This window comes from Mobula hypostoma, unplaced genomic scaffold, assembly GCF_963921235.1.
Source record: "Mobula hypostoma unplaced genomic scaffold, sMobHyp1.1 scaffold_36, whole genome shotgun sequence".
NCBI classification, from domain to species: domain Eukaryota; kingdom Metazoa; phylum Chordata; class Chondrichthyes; order Myliobatiformes; family Myliobatidae; genus Mobula; species Mobula hypostoma.
Genome location: NW_026948187.1, coordinates 6,905,101 through 6,926,787, shown reverse-complemented (window position 1 = coordinate 6,926,787; position 21,687 = coordinate 6,905,101). Strand labels below are relative to the sequence as shown.

Here is a 21,687-nt window from a genome sequence, read left to right as displayed (position 1 = left end):
TCTGTCGTCACTGGTATTTAGGATCATATTACTTAGATTTTCACTGTCGTCCGCCCTTCCTTACATGCTTTTCGTTTGTTCAGTCCGCAGGATTTTTTTTTCACGCGGTTTTTCCCCATTCCTCACGCTCGCTACCCACAGCCCGTTTCTCCTCTCACCAGAATGGAGGAATGCAGCGTGAAATGCCGGTGTCTCGCGTCTCCAGACGTCGGCTTGTAGTCTTCGTTCGGGCGAGCTGTGCGTCAAGCCTCCTCTGCTGTTCTCTATTCCGTCAGCCAACAAATCAGCGAATCCGATTTCCGGCTACCCGCATTAACAGTGTACAACAGGGTATTGAGATTCCACGCTCACCGACTCGTCCGACGCCTCTCTGACCAAGGCAGCAGTGCGATGCGACCAAGTCCCGTTCTTCACTATCACCAACAACGAGCAATGCCCTGGTGGTGTAGCCATGCAGTATTTCAAGTTCTTAATGCCCAGCAGGGTACTGTGGTCGTACAACTAATGCTCTGTTTTGCTTGCCCTGGGTTCATTTGCCTCTCAAGCACGTCTGCCTCCCAGATTCGAATCATACAAACGCATCTGCGCTGCGTGACCTCATCTCGGGCCTCGTCGTCAGCTTCACCACAATGTCAACCGGCCAAAGGGGGCAAGGCGCCGAGGGAGTGCGGCTATTGGCACGGAACCATCGGTAAACCAGTCCGCTTTTTCAGACCACGCCGAGAAACTCGAACCTGAGAGCTGATAGTGAGCTTCACACGATTACGCATAAAGATCGTGTCCTGGAGATGATGGTGTGGTGGACGCTTTGCCTCCCTCTGAAGGTGGCGATGATCCCGCGTAAGGTGACATCACAGATTGAGGGGAAGCAGGTGTGAAATGTCCTTTGTAGGCGGAAGTAGTGCAGCATCTGACGTGGTTAGTCTTGATAGATATCCTCGTCGTGACGCAAAAGATTTGAGAACTACCCTTCAACCATCGAGCCTGATGACGAAGTGTCTTATCACTGATAAGCGGCTTCCGCACATGTCAGATTGCCCCGGGGTGAGACAGGGCATTGAATTCACGGATGTTCCTGAGTTCCTCTACGATACCTGAAAGAGAATCTCGGGAATTTCTCGGAGTTTACGAGAGATTATGCGCCAAAAGTAAATGCGGATCAAATGCGAATATGCTCCTCAGCATTTTACCCAAAATCCTCACTGTTGTTGAATGCATCTCGATTTAATCTAAATTATTGTACGTATGTGTCGGTGCCATCGTGTTATAGCCGGAGTTGTAATGGGGCCAGCTCCCGCGACGTTTTCAATTCTCCACATGTTATGTGCTTCGAATACCCTCTGACAACCTAGTCCAGGTCCTGGTCTTCACATGTGGCTGAGCGACTAAGCCCGGAGAAACTGTCTCTGCTGACACGAGAAGGGAAGAATGGCGGCTTACTGGCGCCTTAAAACCAGTCGCTTCGGGCAGATGGGGCTCGTCAGCCGTGGTTGGCATTTCAACCTGACCTTCTGGAGTCCTCCAGCATTTACGTCTTTTGATAGATAGATAAAGAGAGAGAGTATGAGAGAGAGAGAGAGAGAGAGAGATGAGAGAGAGAGAGAGAGAGAGAGATGAGAGAGAGAAAGAGAGAGAGAGAGAGAGAGAGAGAGAGAGAGAGAGATGAGAGAGAGAGAAAGAGAGAGAGAGAGAGAGAGATGAGAGAGATCTGAAATTTTGTGTTTTTTTTTCATTGGTGGTAGATGTTGTAGGTCTGATGCGTTAACCAAGTGTATTTCCTATGTATGTTCGTTCAACAGTAACTGAAACTTCCGTTCGACATCGGCTTCTGAACTGTAATGACCTTCGTGATGAGACATGCAGGAAGTGACACCTTCAACAAAGGGCCAATGGGATTTCCGTAATCAGATAGGAGACAACGCGTTTCTTCTGAATATCGGCATTGCGCTGCACTCGATGACAAAGTGAGCCGGTATCTCTTTCGAGTGGATGATGGCTTGTGGAAGGCATTGCACCCTCCTGATTTTGCCGTTGATCCCAAGTAAGTCAAGCCATCATAGATCCACGAAAAGCAGTGTGGTTTTTCTGTTAGACTTATACAGTGCGGCATTTTCCTTCCTTTAGCTCGGTAGAGGGTATCAACTTTGAAATCCCCTCCCGATCTCATGTTCCAAAATGGAAAGATCAGACCACTGATGACAGCCGGCACTTTGGGTTTCGGAATTGAAATGACGTCCTCTCCAGTGGACGGGTCTGAACGTGGAAGAGGTGACATATATGTCTGTGCTGCACTGAGGGGCTGAGGTCCTGATCCGAAATACGGATCAAATGCCAGCAAGCTGTCCAGTATTCCGGTTCAATTCCCCAATCTGGTCCAATGGCGGCTGACGTGGCCCACGGAGCTGTTCACCACTGTGATATTTCTCGCACGTTACTCACTAGTGATTGGATATCATCCCGTTGGGTTTTGCTGAGGGTGGCCACTGGATTTTACATATGCGGGTTCCTTCTTTTAGAACATTTTAAACAATATCTGGCTGACCACTGAGAGCAATTAGAGACTGATTGAATTCCTTTCTTGCAGCGCTCCTGGCGGCTTACGTGCAACAGTCGCCTTCCTCCCTGTCACTCGCAGAGGGAGAGTCGGCCAGCATCTCGTGTACGCTCCTAAATACGGGATACCGAGCCATGCTTTGGTACAGGCAGCGATCCGATCGGACACTGGATGCTCTCTTCTATTCTGCTGGGCAAGGTCAGTCTATGAACTACACATCGGATTCTTTCAAGGCGACAAGGCCCAGCAGCACTCTATTTAAATTGGAACTGGGCCGGGCATCGGCCTCCCACGACGCCGTCTACTACTGCGCTTGTAGTAGCGCACAGAGCTTCAGATACCGAGTCTCCCACTACAAAAACCCTCCAGCCGATTGCAGGCAGGTCCAGCGTTCCTTTAGCACCAGCAGGTGGCAGCACAGGATTGTGTTTGGCAGCCACTTGTACTGTCGCGGACGGGGAAATCCTGGCTGGCGTCCTCTCCTGCTCCAATAACGGTCGATATCACAAGGACAAGAATTCTACCTGATATGGCAACTGCTCTACAGTTACCAGCAAGAAACTCCAGAAAACAATACGTCCGCACAGCTCAGCGGATCTTGGAAACGTCCCCTCTCTAACATCTCCTTCCGTCAGAAGAACAAAGACGCCAGCCACCAGTCGGTCAGAAGACTCAGAGATCTGAATATACATACTAACAGTCGCAAAGCAAACCTTTTCTCCCGCTGTTATTCAACTCTCGAGTGGCCCATTTTCTACGGTGCGATGGTACAGAAATGTGGGCCGCCGATGTCACAATCAACCTCGTTATGGTCCTGTACGTCAGTTCTGCAGCTCTTAAACGTTATTGTCGTGCCTTATTCTAAATCAGTGCACCGTGAACTGATTTTATATCTGTGAACAAGCTTGTCACTGCATCTTGTTACAGGTGACATTACCAAGTCAGTGTCAATACCAACAGCGATACACTCCAGAGCTGCTGACTGACCCGCTGAGTTTCCCCACTATGTTGCCGATGACCCCAAGCTGAGTGGAAAAGCAAATTGTCACAGGTGAACACATGAAGCCACACCCCTCAACCGTACGTTAGAATAATACCGAATACCTTAGTCATCATCGCGCTCTTTATCAGCAATGCGCTATGAAGTGGGAGACTGTGGTCTACCCAGGACCATGATTAATCCTGCTAATTGTTTCTACAGAAGTGCTTTCCCTTTGTTTTATTCTTGGCAGTGTCTTTCCGAAACATTTCGCCCCAGCCATTTCCAATCGTCATTAGAGATGTTCTGCCTGATATTAGTGGTTCTTCAAATAGGACTGAAAGACGAACCATCTACCCCCTGTTCCCAAGGCTTCACGGGACCCCGATCGGGAATCCATTCAGTTGCGACACCTTGCCTAAGGGTGACCTGTATTCTAGCGGAAGGAAAGAGCGCCTTAGACTTCCTTCGGAAGGGACCCACCTCCTCTCGTCACCCACAGTACCGCGCTATCATGTGGAACGCACGGTGGATTTAAACAAGAGCCCGCGGGATAACAGAACGGGATCGGTTGATGCGAATGGAAGCAGTCGCGCTTGAAGGTATTGTGCGATCAGGCGTGGATCAAACAGGCCGCTTGCTTTGAGGTTATGGCGAAGTGGAGAAGCCTTTCAGGCATCGATGTGTTACCCGGTTGAAGCTCTATCCTGTCTGCATAGTCCCTGCCGTCGGGTACATTGATCAATGATTATAAACCGGCGAACCACGAGTGTGCGCCTCCCAGTTTCTAATTTGTTTTGCATGAACTCATCTCGGGCCTTGTCGTCAGTTCCACGAAAATGAAAAACGACCCAAGGTATTTACCGAGGCGGAAGTGACGTAATCACGACAAAGACAGCAGAAATCTGGTTCCTTTATTGGACCAGACAGATAGACTTCCCTGAGAGCTGGTTCTGAGCTTCACTCGATCCACACAGAGGAAGAATCCTTATCCTGTAGATGATGGTGCGGAGGACGATTTCCCTGCCGCTGATCGTGGCCATGATCCCACGTAAGTAAAATTCACAGATCTCGGGGAAAGGGGTGTTGAACGACCTTTGTGTAACGACATGGTTCAGCATTGGACATGGTTCGGCTTGGTAGATTTTTTCGACAAGAGGCCGAAGATTTGATGCCAACTTGGCAACTCATGAGCCGAGCGAGAAAGCGCCTTCCCACCGATAAAGCTTTCCCGCGCTGGTCGAACTGACCCAGTTGACATTGCGCGCTTCCTTCAGTTCCGCTAAGCCTGGAAGATGATTTCGGGATTACTCGGAGGGTGCGTGGGGTTTTGCGCTAAAACTGAACGCGGACCAAGTGCGATTTGTACGATATTTAACCCCAGTTCATCAATGCGTTTTGAAGAATCTCATTTTCTCTGAATTGGAGGACGTGTGTGTCTGGATGGTGCATCGCGCCCATGGCACGTCGCAGAATAATGCGAACCTCCGGGTTAATCTGAGAGTGGACAACACATTTCGGGAACGCCAGCCCTTTCCTTCTGTCTGGTTTACGCGTTCGCTGATCAACAACTGAGGGACATTGGAGATTAATTGATTTTCTGCTTTACAGGGATTCTGGGCGCTTTCATCGAGCAGTCGCCTTCCTCCTTGTCAATCGGAGAGGGAGAGTCTGCCAGCGTGTCGTGTACGCTGCTGAATACGGACTATCAATTTATGTATTGGTACAGAGAGCGATCCGAACAGGCAATAGATTGTCTCTTCTATTCTGTTGGACAAGGTTCGGTTACGAACTACACATCCGATTCCTACACGGCGACAAGACCCAGCAGCACTCTGTTTAAACTGGGGCTGAGAAAAGCATCGCCCTCCCACTCTGCCGTCTACTACTGCGCTTCTAGTAGCGCACAGAACTTCAGATAACGAGTCTCCCACTACAAAAACCTTCCGGCCAGACGCAGGGAGGTTTCGTGGTCCTGTTGCACCACTAGGTGGCAACACGGGAATGTGTTTGACTGTTCCTTTCGGTCACGAACCAGCAACCTTCGACCGGCTCTTTTAAAATGCCCCAGATATCACAATGACCAGAATTGTATTGTGATGTATAACTGCTTGGTACGGATAATCCACTGCAATTGAAGGCAATAAAAAACCGCAGAGAGACGTGCTCATCTCTCTGCACATCGTGGATACCTGCTTCGCGCCTATCCATCTCGATAGCTCAGTAAAGCAACGAGCACAACGAAAGATCCCATCCACCACTCGAGCAGTTTCTCAGCCGCTGTAACAGGACTCTCGAACGGACTACAGGATGGCGCAGTGACGTGCACTCCTGACGTCACCAACTACCTCATTAAGGCCGTCCTCACCTGCGCTGCATTTTCTCCGTCGATTTAAAAGTTTCTAGATGGACCTTATTCCACATCAATCCACAGTGTGTGACCTTTCGGGTGTTGTGTGTGTGTCTGTGTGCGTGTGTGTGTGTGTGTGTGTCCGCACGCGCGCGCTGTCCAGTACCCCTGGATTTCCCCACTGAAATGGCACTGACTAAAGTGCACTTTCGCTCTCTCCTTTCCCCTTTCGAATGACAGCAGAAGAAACGTGTACCGCTGACAACTGCACCGGAGGCTAAAGACGTCATCCGGCCAATCGGTTCCAGACAATGATTCGGCAGCGATGTGTATGTCATCTGAAAGCAGGTCATGAGCAACACTCCATCCCGAAGCCCGTCAGCTTCCACCCTGTGAAAGATTGGTGCGTGGAACACATTGTCCTGCGCTGATATTGCCCTTGATAACGCGTAAGTCAGGAAAACAGAGGTTCAGGGGAAAAAACAACTGACGTGCAGAGAACAAGCTATCAATTCCTGAGAGAAATAAGACTCCGAGACAGCTTTTTTTTTACTATCATGTAAAGACTCTGGCCGCATACGTGTATGAGTTGTCCCCTTCCCTTTCAGTTCGGTCGGGAGAGTTAAGCATCGCCCAATACGCGCTGTGGAGTACAGGCTGTTCTCGGGCATATTGGTGCAGACAGCAACCCGTCCAGGCACGAAAAGCTGGGAACGACGCAGTTAACAGTTACACGTCTCGGACCTACCGGGCAACGAGAACCATGCGCGCTGGCAGTTTCATTACCCAGGTGCGGATGAAAGACAGACTCCAATGTCACGACCGTAAAACTTCATAACATTTCCAACAGAAGATCAGGTGTGACTACCGAGTGACACCGCGAGAGATAATTTTCTCAAAACTAGGACCCCGCGATTAAAATTGATCGGGTGTCTGTTTACGTCACACACACACCAAGCATTCATTTTGTTATCAACGTCTGTATGCGGAATACAACTCTGAGATTTGCCTTCTCCAGATAGACATAAAATACCGAAAAAATACATTGAAGTATTTGGAAGAAAGCCATCTGTTCCATCCCCCGGACGATAACGAAAGAAACAAATCGGCGCGAATTACACCCCCACAACACCTTCCAGGCACAAAAACTAACAGATCACCAACAGGCAGAAACAGTGTGATTCAGTGTGACTTGAATGCTTGATCGCTCCGAGAGCAACAAGTCGAACCTAACAGCCTCTCCGAGAACCGATCGCTCTCATCGACATACGCCTCCTTGTTTCAATCTTCCTCGGTTCTTCAATCCGCGAGAAACCTGCCGTCCGGTCTCCGAATTTTCTGCTAGAGTTTTCTGGGGCACAAGAACGCGCTAACTCACTCGACAGAAAGACAGATTGTATGTTACTGTCGCTAACTGTTTCTGACACAAAATTAAGATAAAAGTAATTAGGGAAGGATGTAGCACTTTTGTGAGCAAATACTGGGGATATCTGGCACTAACACTCATTCCACTGTTAACATCAGCCGAGTCACAATTTTCCCCCCATTCAGAAACTTGGTTTGAAAAAAAACAACTGAAACTCAGGCAAATCCTGTACGTTTGAAGCATTGAGTTGCTGACAGTTGATGGGATGAGATGATATTTTTGTATTAACGACAGTAGCATCCCAGTCATTGCAAAGCTGCTACCCAGAGATACGTGCCTCCCAGCTTCGAATCATTCTAACGTGAGTGTGTTTCATGAACTCATCTCGGGCCTCGTCGTCAGCTTCGCCGCAATTTCAACCGTCCAAAGTAGAGACACTGCAGCGGAAGTGACGTGATTGCCGTAGAATTGTCCTTTATATCAGACCATGCAGACAGATCTGACACTGATCTGCATTCGACTCAACGCAAAGGAAGTGTCCGCGTCCCTTAAATGATGAGACAGCGGCGGGCACTTTGTCTCCCGCTGATTGCCGTGGTGATCCCGGGTAAGTCAAAAGCACAGGTCTTGGCAAAGGACGGTGCGGAATGTATCTTTTGGTTTCACGTCATAGAGTCTCGGACTTGCTTAGGCCTGGGTGATTACCTGGTTATAAGTAAAATATTTGATGCCCAACATTCAGCCATGTGCCTGATTACAAAGATTCCTACCTCTGATAAATCGTTAACGCGCTTGTCACAGCGACCCACTGTGGACTGGGGTATAACACGTCCCCTTCTGTTACGCTATGAAACTTCGAAAAGGATTTTGGCTATTTCTCGGAGGGGGTATGTGGGGTACTGAACACGGATCAAGTGCGAGTATGCCACACCGTATTAAATCATCACACTTCTCCACTGTGGTTCAATGCAACTTGCTTAAACTGAAGGAGAGTAGGTGTGAATCAGGACGGTGTATCGTGCAGTATTGTGAATCTCCGGGTGTATTCAATAAGGCCCTGGGTCTTCGAAAAAAATCCGTCCTTTCCTTCTCTCTAGCGTCCGTGCGCTCTGATTAACAACTGAGAGATTAGAGTCTCATCGAATTTTGTTTAACAGGGATTCTGGCCGCGTTAGTGGAGCAGTCGCCTTCTTCCCTGTCAATCGGGCAGGGAGAGTCTGCCAGCGTGTCGTGTACGCTGCTGAATACGGACTATCAATTTATGTATTGGTACAGACAGCGATCGGACCGGGCAATAGATTGCCTCTTCTATTCAGCTGGGCAAGGTTCGGTGACGAACTACACATCCGATTCCTATACGGCGACAAGACCCAACAACGCTCTGTTTAAACTGGAACTGGGACGGGCATCGGCCTCCCACTCCGCCGTCTACTACTGCGCTTGTAGTAGCGCACAGAAGTTGAGATAACGAGTCTCCCACTACAAAAACCTTCCAGTCAATCGCTGGGAGGTTCAGTGGCCATGTTGTACCAGTAGGTGGCAGCACCAGTCCGTGTTCGGCTGCGCCTTTCAGTCACAAACCGGCTTTCCCCGCTTGCTCCCGCTATCTCAGATATCGCATCGACTAGCAGAAGGGCTTTCATGAATAATGGTCTGTCATAGTATCTGCGCTGCAATTGACGGCAGGAAACCTGAGAGGGCCCTTCGCACAGATGTGTCCTCTGTCCATACATCTCGTTATCTCAGTAAAGCAACAATAAGGGACTCCAGTCAAAACGCAGCAGCTTATCTGCCGCTGTTACCCGACGCTTGAACGGGCCGCTTGTGCGAGAGGATGGTACAATAATGCGGACTCCGAACTTCACAATCTACCTCACTGTCGTCACCTGCACTGCGGTTTTCTCTGTCGCTTTTAAACTTTTCTGATGAGGCTTATTCCACACCCGTGCACCATGTAATGCTTCGATCTGTCTGGACGGTACGCAAGACCAGCTCTCCACTGTAACTGGATAGGTGTGGAAATTATAAATGATTTAATGAATTTACCTTTCTCTATCTCAGTGCACCGTGAAATGATTTGATCTCAGCGAACAAGCTTTCCGCCGCATAAATGCATAAGGAGATCACTGCGGCCAAAATTTTAATTCCGATTCCCATTCACGTTTCGACCTGTTGGTCGATGGTCTCCTTTCGTGTCGAAAGCAGTCCAGCCTCAAGGCGGAGGAGCAACCGCTTATATGTGTGTACACTCTAACCTGACGGTATATACGACGATCCACCCACCCGCTTTTCACTTTTCAGAACTTTGACTTCTTATCACCCATCTACCATTGCCCCCAGCTGCCCTCCCCTCCGTCCCTTTTCCCCGTTTTCTACTCTCCTCTCCAATAATATTCTCTCTTCCCCAGCCCTTGACCTTTCCCAAGTACCTGTCTTCACCTATCACCTTCCAGCTGGACGTTTTCCCGCCCCGCAAATATTTTATTGAGGCATCTACTCCCCTTCCTTCTCAGTCCTGAGGAAGGATCTCGGCCTCAAACGTCTAAATCTTACACTTTTCCATACGGAGTAGCACGATGCACAGCGCGACAACAGGAGAACTTTCCACCGATTCACCGAGAGGTGCAGAACGGACTTTTCGCCACACGGGGGCAGCAACAGTCTCCGTCTCGTTGCTCATTGTCCAACTCGAATGGTACACGGCACTTTGCAAATGCTAACTTCTTGCACACATATCTGTGTCTTGTACACATATGTAATTATGGGGAGAACATCCATTTCATGACCTCCGGTACCTAATAAAATGGCCACTCACTGCATGTTCGTGGTCCTCTGCTATTGTGGGCGATCCGCTTCAAGGTTCAACATATTATGCAATCAGAGATGCTGTCTTGCACACCACTGTTTTAACACACGGTCATTTGAGTTACTGTCGCCTTCCAGTCAGTTTGAAAGAGTCTGCTTGTTCTCCTCCAGCCTGTGGCTCTAACGGGGCGTTTTCACCCAAAGAATTCCCACAAATGTCTTTTTTTTTGCGCCATTCTCTGTAAACACCAGAGAGGGTTGTGAGTCAGTTTCCCAGGATTTCAGTTGTTTCTCAGATACCCAACCTCTCCCGGACTGGCACCAATAATCATTTTACGGTCAAAGTCACTTAGGTCACATTTCTTCCCCATTGTGATGTTTGGACTGAACGGCAATGGAGCCTCTTGACAATGTCGGCATGTTTTTATGCATTGACTTGCAGCTGCATGATTGGCTGATGAGACGTTTGCATCAACGAGTCAGTGTACAGCCATCTCATAAAGCGGCCACTTCATCTGAGTAACTTGAATGAAAACGTAGATATGTGGGTTCGTAAGTCAGCAAACGACACAATGATTGGCGTTGGCGTGGATACCCGAGTCGGTTGTCAAAGAACCGAGAGGGAAATCTATGTATTCGGTGCACAGCTGTAGCTAATAAAGCGGCCGCTGAGTGTATGATTTGTTCTCCTTATTATCTCCTCTTCATATTACCGCTGCTCCTTCTCAAGTCAAGTCAAGTCAAGTCGCTTTTCGTTGTCATTTCGACCACAAATTGCTGGTACAGTTCACACTAAACATGAAGCAACGTTCCTCCAGGACCATGGTGCTGCAGGAAACAACACAAAACTACACTCGAAGAAGAGAGGCAACGCAATCCTCCCCCTGGACTACGTAAAACAAACCAAAAACTGCACAAGACTACAGACCTACACAGGACTACATAAAGGGTAAAAACAGTGCGGGGCAGGACAATAAATAATAAACAAGACAATAGGCATAATAGAGGACAAATTACAATATAATAATAATAAATGTTGCAGATGCCAGTCTGAACTCTGGGTATTGAGGGGTCTGAGGGCTTGGGGGAAGAAACTGTTGCACAGTCCGGTTGTAGGAGCCCGAATGCTTCGGTACCTTTTGCCAGATGGCAGGAGGGAGACGAGTTTGTATGAGGAGTGGCTGGGGTCCTTCACAATGCTGTTGGCCTTACGGGTGCATCGTGTGGTGTAACTGTCTGTAATGGCGGAAACAGAGATCCCGATGATCTTCTCATCCAGAGGATGCAGTGATCCCACCCGGGGCCAGGAGCATAATGAGCGTGATTGCTCGCTTCTGTTCCGACTTGGAGACGAACGCTGTTCGTTATCAGCCGGACAGCGGCTGTGAAAGCACAAATTCTGCATCAACCCGCCAGGAAATTCCCTGTAACTTTCACGCGATTTTAGTACGTGAGTCCAAGATCAGTAGACACAGACAAATGCTTTACAAATAATTCAGGAAAATGGATAGATAAATATTCAGATTGAGAAAGAGATAAATATATCGATAGATAGACAGACGGACAGATGGATAGGCAGATGTGTATGTCTGTGTGTGTGTGTGTGTGTGTGTGTGTGTGTGTGTGTGTGTGTGTGTCTGTGTGTGTCTGTGTGTGTGCGCGCGCACGCGCTCGCGCGGGACCCCTGAGTGTAGGTTTTGTTCTCCGTATTGTCGCCGCTGCATACCCTCTCTGCTTTTTCTACTCTTTCGTCATCTCCATCCAGAAGTTCCCCGGCCGGGGTTAGAATCATATCTTATATTATTAATCGCTTGACTTCTTACAAGGGGAGACTAAGTATATTTGTTTCTCCGACTCCCTTCCCCGCACAGCTGCTGTAAAACCACATCTTCTGCATCAACGCGCCTCGAAATTCCCTGTGACTTTGACGCGCTCTCAGCCTGAGAGTCCAGGATCAGCAGGTACACACAGATGCATTACCAATAACTCAGGTAGATAAGCATAGATAGAGTGATCTCTGTGTATGTATGGAAGTGTGTGCGTCTGAGCGTGTCTGTGCGTGCCTTTGTGTGTGTGTGTGTGTGTGTGTGTGTGTGTGTGTTTGTGTGTGTGTGAGTGAGTCGTTGCCACTCAAATTTAGCTTTCGAATGACGACAGAACAAATTACACAGGAAGTGACAGACGTCAAAGGGCCAATCGGCAAGAGCAACTATAACGGGAAGCTCAAAACAGTTATTTTGAAAGCGTGTCTTGAACAGCACTCCATCCCAAAGCCTGCCAGCGCCTATCCTGTGAATGATGGGGCGAGGAACATATTGTCTTACGCTGATCCTGGCATTGATCCCGCGTAAGTCAGAATAACAATGGTTCTGGGTAAGGTAACTCAGGTTCAGAGAACGGGCTACCATTTGTTGACAGAATTTAGGCTCTAATGGATTTTCTGCCTTGCAGGGATTCTGGCCGTGTACGTGGAGCAGTCGCCCCCTTCCCTGTCAGTTGGATTGGGAGAGTCAAGCACCGTCAATTGCACGCTGCTGAATTCGAAGTATGATTATATGTACTGGTACAGACAGCGACCGGACGGGGCAATAGAAGCTCTTTTCTATTCCACTGGGAAAGATATAGTCAACAGTTACACGTCGGAATCCTGCGCGGCAACAAGACCCAACAGCACTTTCTTTCAACTGGAAGTAAAGAACGCCTCGCACTCTCACTCGGCCGTCTATTTCTGCGCCTGTAGTAGCGCACAGAGGTTGAGAAGTCGAGCCGCCTCTGACAAAAACTGTTCTGCACAATCGCTGAAGGCTCAGAACCCGCATTTTCTCACCACTAGAGGTCGCTGCACATTGAGCTTCACTGTCAGGGTCGCGTCTCGCACAACACTGCAATTGCCTTTTGATTCTTCTCATCCACATAGTTTAAGTAAATCGGGTACATTGAGAGAAAAGGGGGAGATGAAGAAAGAGATACGGAGGGACGAGGAGAGCGCCAGAGAGGGAGAGAGTTGTCTAGTCAACTTGGTAGAGTGAAGAACTACACCCCTCGAATCATGTTGGAGCAGATAAGGGGCGTGGCCAATCCAGACTTCCGCAAATCCACCTACGTCACTGATGTAATAACCATCCGGGTTGAGTGAATGGTTTATTTGTCTGCTGCACGCACCACTTTAATGACGAAGAGACTAAACCCTCCAGGAAAGATGTTTCTATTTCTGAACTTCATTCTCGCCTTCCACTGTGTGTGAAAGTCGACAAATAGATTTTAATCTCTCTCTGCTTATGCCTGGCGTTCACGTTTCCGTCACTAGTCGTCTTAGACTCATTAATTATCTACTTACGAGCCGTCGCGTCCGCACACGATCTGTCCTCTGCCGCAGCCTGTAAATTCCGATCTCCTCTCCAGCTTTTCCCGTCTGCAATCCTCCACTTTGCTTTCGTCAGTGCACCCTCTTTTTCCCCTTTCCCATTGACCCGCCTCTCCGTGTCCATTCACCCCATTCTGCCTCCCCCGTCTCTTATTTCCAGGTCCCCCGCCTTCAGCATTCAGAAGGCTGAAGATAATCCGCGTGCTGATTTCTCACCTCATCCTTTCCTGTTATGTGCAGTCTTCCCATAAATCCTCTTTACGGAAAGATCGTATCTTCTTACGACATGTTCGGCACAGCGATGTGGGCGGAAGGGCCTGTATTGTGCTGTAGGTTTTCTATGCTCTTGTTCCCTGCTCCAAATGCAGGAGGTGTGATGGTTAACTTGGATTTGAAGATGTTCTGCTTTATCTATATTCAGCGCTTGTGGATGAGCGAAGGGAGCTGCAGGGGGCGCTGCTGAGCCATGAAGCACTTGAGCTGCAGCTCCCTCTGTCGGCGGAGCACCTGCATACTCCTCTCATCGGCTTGGGGTTTCTATTCTTCCTTCCTGAGCTGCTGGCTGTAAACTACAGCGAACTGTCAGAACAGACGAGTAAGCCATTGGTTGCTGTCCAACAGCAGGACGGGACTTGCATGTTTACAAGGCAGAGAAGCGGGAAGTAAAAATAACTACCTCTAGGAAAGCTCAATACAGCTATAAAAATCATCCTCCCGTGACAGGAAATCTGATCGACTATTCTAATTAGCCCGTGTGATTCACTTTCAATTGGGCGAGCTTAGATGATGGTGACAGTCACTGGTGGGGGAGCGCAGCTGTGCCGTACATGGGTCTCTCTAGTTACAGCGAGCGATTGGAAAGCCGAGTCTGCACGTCCTGGAGAAAAGGAGGTTAATGAATGTCTGGAGGAAGCGTTAAAAACATCGAAAGTGTGTTAATAGCAGTGCTTTCGCGAAGCGATATGAAGCGAAAAGATGTAGATCTGGGTTCAAGGTGAGAAGTGATGGTTAAAGCCGCCTTAAAATATTTTGTTACCGCAAAGAGTACCCGGATACGTGGGCGGGGCATATACAATTTCAATTTCCATAAAGACATCTAGACGGGAATGGGTAATGGAAAGGTCACCTGGGAAAATGCGCGAATCCCAGGCCAATGCGACAAGCTTCGATAGGAAATTTGGTCAGCAGACAGGACTGGGGCCGAAGTGCCGCCTCTGCCCCCCCCCCCCGATACATGACTATTGACAATTGCTTTTGCTGACCAAAGTAGACGATCAGTCATCGATGACGTAAGCAGCCGATCAATTGTCAATTGTCATGTACTGTCAGACGTCATTTCCGGTGGTACATTCCGCCGACAAGACTTCGGGTGAAAAAGGGAAGAGGGCGCTTTTGTTACCGAACAGCGTTTCGGATCGGCAATGCATTTCCTCGCTAACGTGGCCCTCGCCTTTCTAACTTTATCCCTGACTCTCCTGTACCATTGTGAGTTTTATTTTGATGAATTATTTTCTTACAGCAGGTGGAATCAACTGATTGTATCGTCAGAGACGAACCCAAATTATTTGTATTATAAAACGCGGAATATTATCCCGTTGTCAGCCACCTGACCATGAATTATTTTCTCTTGTATGTTAATCCAGTACTGGCGGCTGCGCCGACAGTGATCCAGTTCCCTACCGCGGCGGCTATTCGGCCGGGAGAGCATTTCAATTTTGAGTGCAGTTTGGAGGGAGGCGGCATGAGCAGCTACAATATGTACTGGTACCGGCAAGTCGAAAGAAGTTTGGAGTGGGTCTGCAGCGACTTTGACACCTGCGCCCCACCTTTTAAACTGAGGTTCGCCGCTAAACTTGAAGCCGCAAAGAACCGCTTCACGCTGCAACACAACGGCAGCGAGGAGACGGACGCGGCGACCTACTTCTGCGCAGCGAGGTTCGCACGGCGGCTCACGTCTACGGCTGCCTCAGACAAAAAGCTCCTCAGGATCCGGCCCATCAAAGCCCGTACTATCCACTTTCTCCCCTCACCCCGCATGTGCAGCTAAAACGCACTTACCTGAAAAGCTGCCAGCAGAAAGCAGCATCCATTATCAAGTTTCTCAGCCGTCGAGGCCATGTTCTCAACTCGCTACCAAAGCAGGGCAGTAGCTTCAGGAGACTTTGGTCTCACGACAGCACGATTGTCCAGAGTCACTTTCAAGGATTGTATAACTCATGCTTATTGATTGATTGCTTGTTAATACATTGCACATTTCTTTTCATCGATTCTATTGTTTGCTTCATTGTGAATGCCGGGATGAAAATGTATGCCCGGTTGTACAGAGAGCCATAGCCATAATTTGTTATAAATTTACTTTGAAATTTGAACTATAAGCGCCCGAGGCGATAGTTCCATTGAACTTTTCCGGCAACACTTTTTATTTCAGTCATATTCCCAGTTTGTCAGGGGCCAAGGAATTATGATTGATGAAGACCTGTAGGGCGGCAAAAGCCGTTCGTTCGCCGATGGTGCGCCGACTCTTTAACCGATCCTATGTTAAATCTTCTCTCTTACATGGACACACAGTCAAAATTTCAAACAACCAATCGGGGCTAATTGTGCAGACTGCTGCACAGATTGGCTAGCTGAGGTCTTCCAGCATTTTGCGTGCGTTACCTGTTTTTTTTTTCCCAGACGCTCTCCTCCACTAAAAGAAAAACAAGTTGAAAATTAACCTCACACCAATTTGATATTCCCTCCCCCACCCCCCACATTTCCAGACGGTGATGCAGCCAGTCACTGATGTTTTCGGTGAGTGCAAGGTTGTTACTGCGACACCAGTCCACTAGATGTCGCTCGTGTACATGCATTCGTTACCATCTGAAATTCTGCCAACAACGGTTGTATCGTCAGCAAATTTATAGATGTTGTTTCAGTTCAGACTAGCCGCACAGTCATGAGTGTAGACAGAGTAGAGCAGTGGGCCTAGTACACAGACCTGTGAAACCCCAGTGTTACTTGTCAGCGAATTGGTGATGTTATTTCCAATCCGCACAGATTGTGGTCATCTGGATCTATTTGCAGAGGGCGGGACAGAGGCCTAGTGTCTTTAGCCTTTCGATCAGGACTGGAGGGCTGATGGTATTAAATTCTGAGCTGCAATCAATGAGCACCATCCTATCATAAGTATTGTTTGTCGATAATGTAAACCGCTCAGTGGAGGTGTGACGTTGCGGAACTGGCGTAATGGTCACGCAGCCAACGGGAACACGTTTCTTTCACAGCCCACGCAAAGAGTCTCCCCCTGGAGCTGACGCTGCGCTTCATTCGATTCCACTCAGCGGAAGTGTTCTCATCCCGTAAATGAGGGTGCGGCGGACACTTTGCCTCCCGCTGATTGTGGTGGTGATCCCGCGTGTTAAAAATCACAGGTCCAGGGGTCGTGGGGGGGAGGGAATGTCCTTTGCGGAACGACGTAGTTGAGCTTTGCACTTGGTTAGGCTTGGTAGTTTCCCTCGGAATTAGGCCGACTATTTGATGCCTCCCTTTCAAATCATGAACCTAAATACAAAGTGTTTTATCACTGATCAGTTGTGCGTGTGTGTGTGTGTGTGTGTGTGCGTGTGTCTGTCTGTCTGTGCATCTGCGTGTACCATGAAACAGAAAGTGGCGACTAGAATTAGGCCATCAAACTCATGGAGTCTGATCCAACATTCACCCATTGCCACCGCGTGTATTGCACGTCGCACAGTAGTCTGAATCTTCGGGTTAATCGGAAGGTGGCCAGGATCTTTCGAAAAGGGCAGCCCCTCCCTTCTGCTGAGATCCTGCGCGCTGTGATGAACAATTGGGAAGGATTAGAGTCTCATCAAATTTCTGATTTACAGGGATTCTGGCCGCGAACGTGGAGCAGACGCCTTACTCCCTGTCAATCGGAGAGGGAGAGCCGGCCAGCGTGTCATGTACACAGCTGAATGCAGACTATCAATATATGCTTTGGTGCAGACAGCTAACCGACCGGGCTATAGAGGTCGCCTTCGTTTCTTTTGGGCAATGTTCAGCTATGAACTACGCATCCTATTCCGACAAGCCGTCAAGGCCGAGCAGCACTCTGTTTCAACCGGAACGAAGACAAGCATCCGCCTCCCACTCCGCCGTCTCCTTCTGCGCTTATAGTATAGCACAGAATTTGAAGCAGCGAATCTCCCACCACAAAATAACTTCCAGCCAAACAGAGGGAAGTTCTGCGGCCCTGCTGCATCACTAGGGGGCAGCAGACTGACGGTGTCGGGCAGTTCTTGTGTGTCACACAGGAGCAACACTCTGCTGGCTTTCCTCGGGTGCGCCATTTTGCCTCAGACATCACAAAAAGACGAGCATTCGCTTAGGATAGAAAGCGGCTTTTAATGGGAAATGCCGCTCAATCGACGGCAGTAAACTCCAGATTGACGTGCATGCACCCCTCTTGACTTTGATATCCACCTCATTATGGACTTGATAGCCTGCACTGGGCATTCCCTGTCGCTTTGAAACTTTATTGAAGTACCTTCTATCACAGCAATGGGTAGTGTAATGAGTCGATCTGCAGAACACGCTTTTAACTCTAAATCGATACACGTGGCCTCAAGGTACCGTGTAATGAACTGATGTCTGCCAATAAACTTGTCACAGGATCTTAACGAGCCACTGGCGATGTCTTCCAGAGATGTTCCGAGTTCATAGAGCACGTTGTGTGCGTTGATATATTGATACTTAGTATATTGCAAACATTTTATGTACCCCGGAACTGTTTGGTGCGATATACAACACTGCCATCGTAGACAGCAGCTTACAATCTGCCATTTTTTGCCTGGTTTGCTGAAGCACCCTCTCAGAATATGGGAGAACCACAGCAGACCGCAGAGAGTGATGAAAATATCAAGAGAACAACAACAGATTGCCGTAAATCCCGGCAACACGCAGTAAATGCTGGGGGAATTCTGCAAACCAGGCGACATCTCTGGAAAAGAGCACAGTCGTCGTTTCGGGTCGAGAAACACTTCGGCGGGGCTGGGGAAAGAAAAAAATAAAGGTGAAGAGTAGATTTAAATGGTAGGGGAGTGGAGGGAGAGACAGGGTGATAGGTGAAACCGGGAGGGGGACGGGTGATGGAGAGACCTGGGAAGTTGATTGGTGACAGAGAGACAAGGCTGAAGATGGGGAATCTGATAGAAGAGGGCAGAAGGCCATGGAAGAAAGAAAATGGGGGAGGAGCAGCAGACGGAGGCGATGTACAGGCAAGGAGAGACAGAGAGAGAGAAAAAAAGGGCATGGGAGGAGTTCGAGGGATCAGCTGGAATTCGAGCAATCGATGTTCTCGCCATCAGGTAGGAGACTACCTAGACGGAATACAAAGTGTTCTGCTTCATCAGTGTGAATAAATCGCGACAGTGGAAAGGGCCTTGGATTAATGTCGGAATGGGAATGGTCGCAACACTGGAGGACGCTGGAAGAATGCGAATCTCACAGGCGTCACCCATTTTAATTCCAGTACATGATTAATTGATAACTAAACGGAAAGATGGAAAATCAATTTGCAAAAAGTAGAAGACGAATTAATAAGTAGAAAAAATGTTTTACTGAGAACATGAATTGTAGAAATCGTGAAAGTGAGGTCAGAGGGTTTGACATAGTTCAGTGTTGAGGTGATTCGGGAGCCCGAACCTCCGTGGGGATAACTTCAGTATCCTCAACACTGAAGAGGACATGCTGGTGGTTACATCCCGCATTGTTCTGAGATTATGGCGAAGGGCGAGAATTTTCTGGTATGGAAGCGATACACGGCTCAATAAACCATAAATAAATAAATTGAAGCTCTAATGTAGATGCATCTTGGTGTCCCCAGTATCTAAGTGCCGATTATTTTAAGCCGGTTTTCCCGGGATATGTGCCACCAACTGAGAATCATCCAAACGCATCTGCATTGCATGAACTCGTCTGGGGTCGTCTTGTCATTTTCTCAACAATGAAAACCGCGCCAAAGGAGCTCTGCCGCTACGGAAGTGACGTAATTGTCACACAGCCAACGGGAGGACAGTTCCTTTGTCAGACCACGGAGAGAGACTTCCCTGACATTTGATACGGAGCTTCATTCGACTCCACACAGAGGAACTATCCTCATCCCGTCAATGATGGTCCGGGGAACACTTTGCCTCCCGCTGATTGTGGTGGCCATACCGCGTAAGTTAAACTCACAGGTCTGGGGGTAAGCGGGTGTACAATGTCCTGTGTAGACTGACGTCGTCCAGTACCGAACGTGGTTAGGCTTGGTAATATTCTTCGCCAAGAGGGCAAAGGTTTGATGCATCCCTTTCAACTCATATGCATAATGAAGAATAGTTCATTTTCTGCGCAATTCTGTACTTCGTAGACACCGTGTGCGTAACGGAGAGAAACACAGAGGGAGAGAGAGAGAGAGAGAGAGAGAGAGAGAGAGAGAGAGAGAAACAGAGAGAGAGAGAGAGAGAGAGAGAGAGAGAGAAACACGAGGGAGAGAGAGAGGGAGGGAGAGAGAGATCAGAGTTCGGTCATTCGGTGTATAGTCAAGCATGGTCATGGCGCGACGATGGTGCATCACGCCGATTGCACATCGCGCAACAGTGTCTGTGAGCACACCAACCGTCTCCTTTTGACTAGCTTAACCCTTGTTGAACAATTGCGGGAAATTAAAACCGTATCGTATTTCATCTTACAGAGATTCTCTCCGCGTATGTGGAGCAATCGCCGTCGTCCATGTCAATCGGTGTGGGACAGCCGTTCAGCGTCGTATGCACATTGCTGAATACGCGCTATGAATATCTGTATTGGTACAGACAGCGATCGGACCGGACAATAGATGTTCTCTTCTATTCTGCTGGACAAGGTTCGGTTACGAACTACACATCCGATTCCTACACGGCGACAAGACCCAGCAGCACTCTGTTTAAACTGGAAGTGATACATGCATCGGCCTCCCACTCCGCCGTCTACTACTGCGCCTGTAGTAGCGCACAGGGCTCCAGATAACGAGTCTCCCACTGCAAAAACCTTCCAGCCAATCGTAGAGAAGTTCAGCGGCCCTGTTGTACCACTAGGTGGCAGCAACGAACTGTGATCGTCTTCTCCCTTCTGTCACGAACGGGTAATACTCGATTCCGATTTCTGTTCACGTGCAAGGAGGAGGCCACTCTCAAGCTAGAGGAACAACCTCCTATATTCCGTCTTAATACCCACCATCCTGATCGTATATAAATGGATTGTTTCACCACCCGCATTCCCTGCACAAACCTTTCACTTCTTTGCACCTGTCTATTATTTCCCCTCGGCCCTTTGCTCCATCCCTTTTCCCTTTTCTCCACTCTCCTCCTCTACCATATTCTTTCTTCGCCAGCGCTTAACTTTTCCCACCCAACTGTCTTCACCTATCACCTTTCAGCCGACCTTTGTCCCCTCCCGCAACTTTTAAATCAGGCATCTCCCTCTCCCTCTCAGTCGTGATGAAGGGACTCGGCCTGAAAAGTCCAATTCGTTCTCTTCCATTCAGAGTAGCACCATACAGAGAGCGAGAGCACAAAATCCCTCCACCTATTCACCGAGAGGGGCAGCACGGTCGTTACGCCTCTTGGGGGTGGCAATACTCTATGTATCGTTGCTACTGGTCCCGCGCAAACGTTATGCCGGTGTATATGTACGAGGTTGCTGTACGGATGTATCTGTACAAATGCGAGCACTTCGTACAAACAGCTATATATTCCACCCACATCTGATTAATGGGGAGATGTTATATTATGTTATATTATGTTCTATATGTTTCGAGACCTCCTGTACCTAATACAGTAACCACTCGGTGTATGTTCGTGGTCTATTGTGCATTCAGAGATGCCCTTCCGCATACCTCTGTTGTAACAGATGGTTATTTTCACCCAGATAATTCCCACAAATATTTCTGTTTCCTACCATTCTCTGTAAACACTGGCAAACGTTTTAGGTGATTTTTTCCAGGGTGTCAGCAGTTTCTGAGATACCCAACCTCTCCTGGACTGGCACCAATAATCATTCAATCGGACAGGGAGAGTCTGCCAGCGTGTCGTATACGCTGCTGAATACGGGCTATCAAATCATGTATTGGTACAGACAGCGATCGGACCGGGCAATAGATTGCCTCTTCTATTCTGCTGGGCAAGGTTCGGTGACAAACTACACATCCGATTCCTACACGGCGCCAAGACCGAGCAACACTCTGTTTCAACTGGAACTGGGACGGGCATCG

The 21,687-nt window shown here is 48.6% G+C and overlaps 2 gene segments (V, D, J or C); both read left to right on the top strand.

The window, feature by feature from the left end:
* The first annotated feature begins 4,535 nt into the window (after positions 1 to 4,535).
* LOC134341579 (T cell receptor beta variable 30-like) lies at positions 4,536 to 5,455 on the top strand. The segment is given in 2 exon segments: positions 4,536 to 4,584; positions 5,145 to 5,455. Coding segments are annotated over 2 exon segments (360 nt in total).
* A 2,349-nt stretch (positions 5,456 to 7,804) lies between these two features.
* Positions 7,805 to 8,717, top strand: LOC134341578 (T cell receptor beta variable 30-like). The segment is given in 2 exon segments: positions 7,805 to 7,856; positions 8,407 to 8,717. Coding segments are annotated over 2 exon segments (363 nt in total).
* Positions 8,718 to 21,687: the final 12,970 nt, after the last annotated feature.